The sequence below is a fragment of the Sceloporus undulatus genome, chromosome 1 (assembly GCF_019175285.1).
Source record: "Sceloporus undulatus isolate JIND9_A2432 ecotype Alabama chromosome 1, SceUnd_v1.1, whole genome shotgun sequence".
Taxonomy (NCBI): domain Eukaryota; kingdom Metazoa; phylum Chordata; class Lepidosauria; order Squamata; family Phrynosomatidae; genus Sceloporus; species Sceloporus undulatus.
The window spans coordinates 99,300,577-99,311,920 of record NC_056522.1 but is presented as its reverse complement, the minus strand read 5'-3'; the positions used below and the strand labels follow the sequence as shown (position 1 = coordinate 99,311,920).

The 11,344-nt window shown below is 39.6% G+C and overlaps 1 protein-coding gene across 17 annotated transcripts in view; it reads right to left on the bottom strand.

Moving 5' to 3' along the window:
- PTPRK (protein tyrosine phosphatase receptor type K) overlaps positions 1 to 11,344 on the bottom strand; it is a 478,138-nt gene that overhangs the window by 59,409 nt on the left and 407,385 nt on the right. For 7 of the 17 annotated variants that reach the window (XM_042475146.1, XM_042475067.1, XM_042475316.1 and 4 more), the window contains 2 exons: positions 3,826 to 3,964; positions 2,555 to 2,596 (listed from right to left, as the gene is read on the bottom strand). In XM_042475146.1, the coding sequence (XP_042331080.1) occupies positions 2,555 to 2,596; positions 3,826 to 3,964 (181 nt within the window). The remainder of the gene's footprint in view (positions 1 to 2,554; positions 2,597 to 3,825; positions 3,965 to 11,344) is intronic. The other 10 variants (XM_042475576.1, XM_042476425.1, XM_042475822.1 and 7 more) reach the window with 3 other exon arrangements.

The window sequence follows — 11,344 nt, the reverse complement described above, 5'->3', positions numbered from 1 at the left end:
GGTGTTACAAATGGGTAACCACTTCTGTACATTAGAGTAGGCATTAGGTAGTGGGGACTTCTGATCCTGAAGTGTGCTGGACCTCCACAATAATAGGCAGAGAATGCCAGAGATAACCACTGCCAAATGAGCAGGAAAAAAGGGAGGTAATTTATTCACTTTGCAGGGCAATTTCCCCTAGACGCAGGGAAGGGGAAGGAATGGGGTAAATGGCAACTGAGTTATGTTCCGATGACCAGTCAGCAACTCCTCCTTCCCTGTGCATTTGATTTCGCTCTCCTCCAGCTTCTCCAGCATGCTATCGAGGGAGCTCTCAGGTAGCTTTTACATAGTAAGCATAACTTAAGAGTCTGGCTTTAAGATGTGTCAAACCTTGTTAATGTTCAGCTTTCATACAAAAAAAGTATCTGAATCGCTTTTCAGTCAGATTTAATAAATTTCAACATGGTTGTACACTAGGTCTTAAGCACATGCTGTACAATAAAGACTTAAAAGATGTCCATGGTGACTTTCGTCCAAATACTTATGGGAAAAACTGTCCACATTTATTGAGGAAAGAAGACAATGAAAGGGATGATTTATATATTAGAATAGATATCCAATTAAATTAATTATCATTAAAAAATTCCAAACATTATAGTTTCATTAAAAAGGATAATCTCACTGTTTTGAATACGTAATGGGATAGGGTTTTTATATTTGCAGCTATATCACTAGTGTCACACTATATGCTTGTGTCAAGTGCTGGTTATAAATAAAGCACTTTTTACTTAGATGCCTAATTTATTCACAAATGGAAGAGTCTTTGTTTAAGATCTATGAAGGAAAGTTGTCAATTCAGTATCTGATACATTTGAATTCAATTCAGAAAATGCAAGATCTACAAAGAACTCTCTCCCAATAATGAGGGGACAATTCCAGGCAAGTGAAGGAACTGCTCAGTTAATTTAGCTGGGATATATATCAATCACATTTTAATCATAATTAATATAGTCTACTGAAATATTCCTACAAGCTATATCCAGGGCTCAGTATTATAAAGGTATGCATGCTGCAGTATCATTCAACTTGATCATTAAAAGGTAAATTAGGCAAGGGGACACATAGCTATGAAAATTACATAAAATTAGATTAAGCATGAGTAACCAGAGCTTGTGGGGACACTGCACTTTCTACAGTGTTCATCTCCTAAACAGTAAACCCACAGCTTTGAGGACCTCCAACCCCACACTGGAGAAAAACATTCTAGCTGCTGACAAATTCTGTAAGGTGCCTAGAGAGCCTTGCAGATACTGCTGAATCCCAATTCTCATCAGTCTTTCCAACTCTGAAGAATGATGAGAACAATAGTTCTGGAAGGTCAAACGTTCTCCAACCCTGTTCCATAATTTTTCCATGTGAAATTCCATGGCAGCTTTAAGTTTTTTCCAGATGGAAGACTAAAAAAGAACCAAAAAATTAGATGCATAGTTGCTGTAATTTATCAGAATGAAACTGACTGGATGTTTGAGGGACAATAGAGCAAGGCTGCTCCCCAATGTTAAGCATGAGGCTTGCACAATATCTTAGCCTAGCCTAGTAGGGACCCCCAAAAGCTCTGCCATCCTTGATCTAGGCTTAGAGGAAGTCTTGTACAAGAGCAACTCCAAAGAAAGCTGCCAGTTTGTCTTTTTCTTCTTTTCTTTCTATAATGTTTTCAGCATTGGACCACAAATTTAGAGTCCAAGGTTTGATCAGCCATGGAAACCCACCGGGTAACCCTGGATAAATCGCAAACATTCAGCCCCAGAAAACCTTGTGAAAGGTTCACTTTAGGTCACCATAACAATTTGAAGGCACACAACAACAACAACAACATTCTGTGTAATCCTGCCCATCATCTGTGACAGCAGCCCTGTATATCAAGGTAAGATTAGTAAATTTGTTTTTTATTAAATGAAATGAGATTTTAAAGATTCTCATAAAACAGTGAAGTTCATTTCAGTATCTAATACTAAGTCAATATTTTGCCTTCTTCTGGTGTAAAAATTTTGTTACATAAGTAGCTACTCCCTGAACATTTCAGAAATAAAGGGAAAGCATGAAGGAGGGCCAACATGCAAGTGCAAGAATTACTGTCATCCTAAGAAAAAAACTTAATTTAGAGCTTTAGCCGAGCTTGGAACTAATTGGATTTTGCACAACTCCTGGAATTCCATGGCCTATAGCCATCCTGGCAGAGGAATACTGAGAACTGTAGCCCGAAAATGTAATATTTCTAGACAAATAATAATGGGAGGACTGCCTCTAAATGTGGTAATTCCTCAATTAAGAATTGAATCATGGAGGATGGTTGTATGTTGAATTACACCCTGCAATCCTAATGATCAATTTATTTAGATCAAGCAGTTAGGCCAGTCTTAATAATACTGCTGGAATTCCTGCCATTTTAATATGACAATAGTATGCATATTTATTTTTAAGCACAGAGGTACACAACAGAAAATAAAAAGTGAAAGCACTGTTGGGAAAAATCACATATGTATCTAACTAACACAGAACACTATAAGCATACCTAAGGTTTCTAATGCAGACGTTTCTTCTCCATGTTATATATCTCCAGGGGGTAATTGTAAAAAGGCAATAAATTAAAAAAAAATCTATTGGAAACGATTAAGACATAGATATGACTTTCACGCATAATTGTTATGTTTTGACTTGGTAAAAATGAATAGAAAAAATGTTTCATTTTAACTTTACACAGAAATACAGATGTATATCATTGTTCTTATACTTTTCTAATCTAGGGTAAAAAATCAAAAACATCACAATGCATCCCTGTAGCAAAAAAAAAAATCCCACAACTCTTAGTTGGAGAACATGCTTTGCATGCATAAGGGTGCAGATTCAGATTTCTAGTATTGTCAATGAATTACAAGCACTGAGTGATGGGAGAGGCCACTGCAAGTAAATAGTTCTCAGCTAGATAAACCAATGGACTAATTTGATATAAACAGCTTTAGATTTTCACACTGTCTTACTCTAAAGCCATGTTTTTGCATCCAGAAGAAATTGAGAGTGAAAGGGGAAGAAATGCACGAAAAAAAGGGCCATTGCATACTCTTATTAGTAACTTCATTTTTGATAATTTGTAGATGCTGGTTATAAAAGTATATGTCAGAGTGACAAAGGTAATTACATTTAAAAGTTAAATGTCTGTGTATTTTTAAAATAACAGTAACAACAATAAAGTACTTCATTCTGATGTTGAAACATTATTTTTCCTGAGATACTTATTATTCCAGAAGATGGTGCTGTTGCTTTTTTGTCAGGTTTTTAGAAACAACTAGGAAACATGACCCTTCCCCCTCCCCAATATAATTTAATACATTTTTGCATTTTAAGTTTTGCATACTTATAACCCAGTGGAAAAATTATGGTGATGTAATGTGATTTTAAATAATTTTTTTAATATTTTCATTGTTGAAAACGAAGGTAATATAATTCATAAAATATTTTCCAGGACAAGCCAGCTAAATGACGTATAACTACAGAAAATTAGTTTGGCTTAAACCTTATGAAAATAGGATGCTATGTAAAGAAGAAATGTTATCTCAGTTACCTCTCTGTATTTGTTCATACTATTGCCTATATACTTTTCACAGTCTTTAGTTAAACAAATTTGATATTACTATAGGGTATTGGTTCCCTGCACTACAATGTCTTAATTTAAAAATAACAATGTTCTCTTTAAGAAACATTTCCTGAAAGGACCTGTGAAAGAATTTCTTTTAGATTACTTGACAACACCAAATGAAAGGAAAATGACAGATCCACAATACTTACCTCTTTTTGACAATTAATATGACAAGGAGAAGGAGGAGAATGAAGACTAAAATTCCAGCACTTATTCCAGCTATTTTCACAACACGATCTGTTTGCTTGGCTGGGTCAGGAATTACCTCTGGTTCTTCTGTTGCTGCTGCTGAGAGAAAGAGAATGAAAAGTTATTTGAATTGTTCCAAATTAAAAGAAGATAATCATCCCAGTCCTGAGGAGCATATACTTTCTGAAAGTGGAATCACTCTCTCTCAGCCTTAGGGGAAGACAATGACAAACCTCCTCTGAAAAAGTTCTGCCATGGAAATGCTGTGACAGGTCACTGCAAGTCAAAATCAATTTAAAGGCAGACATGGTAACCCCTCCTGCAATCAGTCCTTCGCCATTTTCATTCTTTTTTCTCCCCTCCTGTGTGCTCCTCAGCAGAGCAAGCCAGGACTCTCTTTGCTTGCTCCTTTAAAACAACTTTCAAACTTTCTTGAGAACTTCTGGGTGCATCAAAATACTCTCACAACCATCCTCCCAGGCATCAGAAGAAGAGAAAAAAAGAGATGGTCACAAGGTTGATTGTACTATACAGTGCACAGACTGAATGAAAGATGGTGATGATTTTTTTTTTAAAAAAAATACAGCAGCATGTGGCCGCAAAAGGAATGTGCAAAGCCTCATATTTGTACTCATTCTGAGTACAGTACAGTAGTTGCAGCCACCAAACTCCTCTTTTGACTTTTTAAAATTATACATTACCAGAACCCATTAATTCTATACATGGTCAAAAGAGTGGACCATAGGCTGAATGTATGGTAAAGGTAAAGGTTTTCCCTTGATATGAATGTCTAGTTGTAACCAGTTACAGGAAATGATACTCATCTCTGTTATTAAGCAGAAGAGCCAGTGTTGTCTGAAGATGACTCTGAGGTCATGTGGTCAGCATGACTGCACAGAATGCTGTTATCTTCCCATTGAAGTAGTACCTGTTTATCTACTTGCATTTGCACGCTTTTGAACTGCTAGGTTGGCAGAAGCTGGTACTAGGCACTGGGTACCAATTTAGAATATTGAAAGAGCAGTGCATAGAAAAGCGAGGAGTTGAAAAACAAAGGACACCTATATACTATTAGATAATACAATGTAATTAATATATCATTAATCACAATCTCTTTCTGAAAGATAGGCTTAGATATGATCTACCATCCAGATAGACAGACATATTTCAGTACGAAATGCATATCTATGTACCATTACCTGGTATGAACAATGAATGTATTAGGTTTTATGCCTGTGTGTTTAATGAAGAATGAACCTAGACACAGGCAGCAATTGAGCACATTACATAGACATGGACAATTTGTAAAAACTGACAAAACGAACAGTAAATTTGTTTACTGTCCAGCCTGCCACTCTGCAGCATATAAAAATATGGATAATATTGTAGAATATATTTCTCATTCACCATGCTAAGCCTAAATGTTAAAATATATATTTACTGGCACAACAGCATTAGAATTCAGTGCCTCACGAGCCATCCCTCCAGCAACAAACTTTTAAAACTGACTAGTTTGCAGATTCCTGAACTTGCTGACCTGCTACAATCAACGAGGGCACTGTGAGTAGTGCCCCAGCATACTAAAGTCTCATCTGAAAAATCATTTTGACATTTTTGATTGAACACACTGTTCGTCTTGTGCATGTCATCCTTCCTTTTCAAAAAGGCTATGTATATCACGGTAATTCAATAGTGAATTTGCTCATTAATATTTTACCAGCTGTCCAATGTAATGCTCATACTTACCATAGATACTCGTGTATGAGTTGACCTCATGTTTAAGTAGAGGACAGTTTTTGGGGTGAAAATCATGGATTTTGATATGACATGGATAAGTCAAGGGTCAACCAGTGGGGCATGTTACAAAAGATCTAAAGGGGAAACAAAGCACCACGTCTGTCCCTACATCTTTCTCTCTAGACCTCTCCCAAGGGTCACAGTCTCAGCATGGAAAAGGGGAAACAAACCTCGGTGCACGCACGCACACACACACTCTCTCTTTTCCCTTTACCAAAAGCCTTTACCAAGGCTTATGGCTTGCAAAATGGGGTAGAAATCCCTCTCACTCTCTTCTCTTTACCCAGGATTCCCAAAGCGTATCTTGATTTCTGTAAGGCCTTTAACAAGGTTTCCCATGACATTCTTGCAAACAAGCTGGTAAAATGCGGGCTAGACAAAGTAACTGTTACATGAATTAATAACTGGTTGACTGGCCGAACCCAAAGGGTGCTCAACAATGGCTCCTTTTCATCCTGGAAAGAAGTGACCAGTGGGGTCCCACAGGGGTCTGTCCTGGGCCCAGTGCTATTCAACATCTTTATCAATGATGTGGATGACAGAATTGGGGGCATACTCATCAAATTTTCAGATGACACCAAATTAGGAGGAGTAGTTAATACCCCAGAGGACAAGCTCAGAATTTAAAATGACCTGAATAAACTAGAAAGCTGGGCCAAAGCTAACAAAATGAAATTTAATACGGAAAAATGTAAGGTACTCTACTTAGAGCAGAAAAATGAAATGCATAGATATAGGATAGGGAACACCTGGCTGAATGAAACTATGTGTAAAAGGGATCTAGGAGTCCTAGTAGACCACAAGATGAACATGAGTAAACAGTGTGATGCGGCAGCTAAAAAGGCCAATGCAATTGTAGGCTGCATCAACAGATGTACAGTGTCTAGATCAAGGGAAGTAATAGTGCCACTCTATTCTGCCTTGGTCAAGCCCCACCTGGAATACTGTGTCCAGTTCTGGGCACCACAATTCAAAAAGGACATTGAGAAATTGGAGCGTGTCCTAAGGAGGGTGACTAAAATGGTGAAGGATCTTGAAACCATGCCCTATGAGGAACACCTTAGGGAGCTGAGGATGTTTAGTCTGGAGAAGAGAAGGTTAAGATGTGATATGATAGCCCTGTTTAAATACTTGGAGGGATGTCATATTGAGAAGGAAGCAAGTTTTCTTCAGAGAACAGGACATGGAACAATGGATGCAAACTGCAGGAAAAGAGATTCCACCTCAACATTAGGAGGAACGTCCTGACAGTAAGAGCTGTTTGACAGTGGAACATACTCCCTCGGAGAGTAATGGAGTCTCCTTCTTTGGAGGTCTTTAAACAAGGCTGGATGGCCATCTGTCGGGGATGCTTTGGCTGAGAGTTCCTGCATGGCAGGGAGTTGGACTGGATGGCTCCTGTGGTCTCTTCCAACTCTTATGATTCTATGAATTTCTCTCTGTTTCATAAGCATCCTTTTAAACTCAGATGAGACTAAGATCACAACAGTGAGTGTTATGGGACAATAAGTAATAAGGAAAATGGGGGAGGGGTTGTATCCCTGCAATGGGCAAGTCTGCCATGTACAGAAGGATTTTGAAACTGGATTAAACGGCTATTTGCCTCAGATGTTGCTGTCAAATAACCACAGTACAACATGTTGGAAGTAAGGCCACAACTTTATTTGCAAACAATTGGTAGGGTTGGCACAAAGCATAAGGTCAGGATCTGTGCAATCAAACCACCCGATGTAGTCTGATTATCCAAACCAGGCACCCACCCGGTGCTTGGGATGACCTAGGGGCTAAGGAACACAACTTGACCGCAAACCTTGTCTTGCGTTCACCAATTCACAAAGCCCCTAGTCACCGGGAGGCGCTCCTGCGTTCTGGCCCCCGCAATGGCCAAACGCCTGCCCTATTCGTCCCCAGATACCTATTGACTCCCAAACCAGAGCTCCATAGCCCTGGTACTACAACGTGCAGATCCTGGCCTATGCTGCCGCCAAGTTGTGACTAAAAACCACCTAACAACAGCGGTGGGCGGGCGGGAGAAGCACCAAGACTTGCTCCCTTCCACAGCTTGGCTCCGCTCTGCTCGAAGCCAAGCAACCGACTGAGGAAAGGGGCCAGCAACATGGCCTTATATAGGCCTAGGCCCCTCCCTCCCTGCGTGCTGTGCGGGGCCCCGCCTCCAAGGCCCAGCCCACCAATGGGCAGCCTTGGAGGATCGGAAGCCCCACACCAACGAAACCGTCTCCCAGAGCGTCGCAGAGCGGAAGGGCCGCCCCTTCCGCCCCTGTGCACCAATAGGGAGCCGGGCAAGCCCCAGAGCACTCTGGGGCTTGTAGTCCAGCCTCGTCTAGTGGCAAAACGGTCTGCCCGGCGAGGCGGGCGACCGTTGCTATTTGTTCATAAATTCTGAGGGAGCTTGACTCCCAAGCATTAATACTGCTGCCTTTAAATGGGTAAAGGAAAAAGATGGCTTTCCTGCTGTGAAACCTACAACTGTTCAGGTCAAAAAGGTCATAAAAATAAAGCTAGCTGGATTAAACAGAAATTATAGTTATAGAATAGTTTGCAGACTGGTTCCAAGTGAGACAGATTATAATAATATCTGTCTGGAAAATGTTAAATGTATACTGGTCAAAGACAGAAGAAATTTTATTACAGATTAAATGTTAAACGTAAAATGACCAGACTGAAGAATTCAAGCCAGTGGTGATTTGATTAAAAAGGGAACACAACGTATCTCATATATGGGGGGACTGTACTTCTATTACAGAAAACCTAGGTGAACATATATTTTGAAACGTGAAATTTAAGATCTGAAAATATAAAATGGCAGATTTCAAAATTATATGTCTGGAAGGGCCTAGAGTTTGTTGAAAGTTCAAAGGTGGAACCAATACTTCTGCAAGGCACTGTTTGTATCTATTTTCCCCTTCTACCTTTATAATTTAATCACTTGTTTCCACTGTCTATCCCCATAGGTGTAAAAGTATTATCCCTTAATCTATCATCACTCAATGCCACAGAGTTAGCACTGCAAAATTTTGGAGAGTGCTTCCCCTGTTTTCAGGTGTTTTTTTCCTATTTAATGATTGTTATGTCCCTACAAACTGCAGGGTTTGCAGATACTTCCCTCTTGTGAGTAGGTTGTGTTTTGCTAGTTTTGCACATACATGGGAATACCTGAAGATTTAGTAGAAAGAATGATGATGGTGATCACTGGCATCATTGGGGGGTGGGGGAGTGAGGGTGCAGACTACATCATGTAACACCCAGAAGAGGGGTGACACCTGGTTGGGCTCACAGCACAGGCTGATCCCCTATTCCTCAAATTGCCTTTCAATTGACTAGGAACACGTCCATCTTGTCTGGATTAAGTTTCAATTTGTTCCCTCTCACCCAGTCCATTACTTATGACAGGCACTGATCTAGAACCAAAACAGCAACCTTGGCTTGTGGTGGAATGGGTTAATAGAGTTGGGTGTCATTTGCATACTGAGACATTGATCTTCTCCCAGTGGTTGCATGTATATGTTAAATAGCATGGGGGACAGAAGATAGCTGAGCCCTGAAAGCCAATGCCCAGAGAGTATCAATCAGGAGTCCCTAAGCACCACCTTCTGGCTTCACCCCTCCAGGAAGGCGCAAAGGAACCATAAAACAGTGCCCCCCAAGTCCCATCCCAGCAAGGTGATTCAGACAGATACCATGTTATTGAAAGCTGCCGAGAGGTCCAGCAGAACTAACAGGGACACACTTCCACTGTCTAGCTCCCAGTGTAGGTCATCCTCCAAGGTAACCATAGCTGTCTCTTTGTCTCACAACCAGGTCTAAAATCAGATTGAAATATTACAGCAGCAGCAGCAGCAGCAACAACAACAACAACAACAACATACTCTCAGTACCAGGTTGCAGATTTCATATTAGGTTCTCTTGACAGCAGGCCAGATGTAGTCCAGAGAGAGCCAATTTCTGGGCCAGTGGTAGAACAATTTGAGATAAAGATGAATATAGGGAATTAGAGGAAGGTAAGAAAGAATGCTAAATTTTACATCTGAAGAGTTCAAACAATAAATGTTATACTAAATCAGTTAAAGAGCAAGGGTCATATTACCTGCTGTAAGGCATAATAATCAACTAGAAATACTTATTAGTTTGAAAAAGCTGGAAGAGTTTAGGATGGTGCAAAGGAAAAGGAGAAGACATTGAAGAGTTTGCAAACCCAAGATTGCTTGGAGGAATTCTCAGATATTGTTTAGTCAAAAGAAATAACAGACCAAAGAAGTATCCAGGCAAGAAAGCACTAGGCAAAAATGACAAAGCTTTTTAGTTCCTGGCTAGACTTGTAGTCTGATTGCCATGTAACATGTCAAAGAATAAAGGACAGGGCATGCTGTGTATTAAAGAGTGGGGATTTCTACAGAATCAACTAGTGGTGGAACATACAAAAAGAACACATCTAGTGGTCCAAGAAATCTTTCACAAGCTTTGAGAGAAGCGAAAGAGGCAGCTTGATGAATAAAGATAGAAAAACTGATTAGATTAACATAAAGCAGTTGGGAAGTCATCCATTAGCTTCTCCATAGAAGATTGATTTGATGCACAGGAAAGCTGCCAGTTCCACAGGACAGTGGAGAGTTTGGATGTTATAGGTACAAAAATCTAATTTTCAACCTATTTGCTAGAGCTAGTGCGAGGGAAAAATAGCTTGTTCTTGAAGGGAACTAATGAAGTGTGATGAATTATGTGAAGATGAAAGATTAAATTAAGAGGAAAAATAGGAAAATGGGTTAACATGAAGAAAACAAATGGAACTATTACTTCAGTGCTCTGCAAAGCACTTTCATAATGGAAATTTAGTTACTGCATTTCAAAGATCGACTTTATAAATAACTGCAGGAAGATTCCCTTGGAGAACAGTATTAAAAAACAAAACTAAATATCCTGTGTTTTCCCCCTGCTCCTGAATTTACATATCATTATTTCAGGTAATCAAGATGAATCATTCTTATTCCAAGGTCTTCAAAACAAGGTGGATGCCTAACATTGTTTGGAGTTCAGTTCTAACTTCTAACAGTACTTGGGGGCCGATGGGGAGGAGAGTAGGATCACTGCAGGCAGTGGTAAATACACCTATTTCACCCATCTACAACTCTTACGAATGACTTTCACATCAAGTGGGAAAAGGAAGGAAAAATTAGGTTAGACAAAAGGCATTCTGTTCACCCAGCAGCCGTCTAGTTCACCATAACAGCATTTGCCTACTCATGTTCCGCAACACAAGGTATACAGAGCTGTATTTTCCTTTGCTACTAGATGGATTATGTATATATCATTAGTGTGATCTATCCATAATTAATAATTCACAAAGCAAGAGAAGAACATTAAGTTGGAGCCACATTTTTCTGTTCCACTAGCAATCCCATTATAAAGGAAATGGAAAGTGATTTCAGGATCCTAAGTGTGAAGAAGGGGGACAGGAACTCACATGGCAAAATGAAATCAATTGTTTGGACCCACATTTTTCTGTTTCTGTGATGACAATCCATTGCACAAAAAAAGGAATTCAGAACATGCCTGAAAACCAGAAGGTTGGGAAGGGGAGATCTGCACAGCAAGCCCAAACTCATTCGTCTGAACCCAGACTTTCCAGGAGCTTAAAAGCAAAAGCAAAGGTTTCCTATCAAAAAA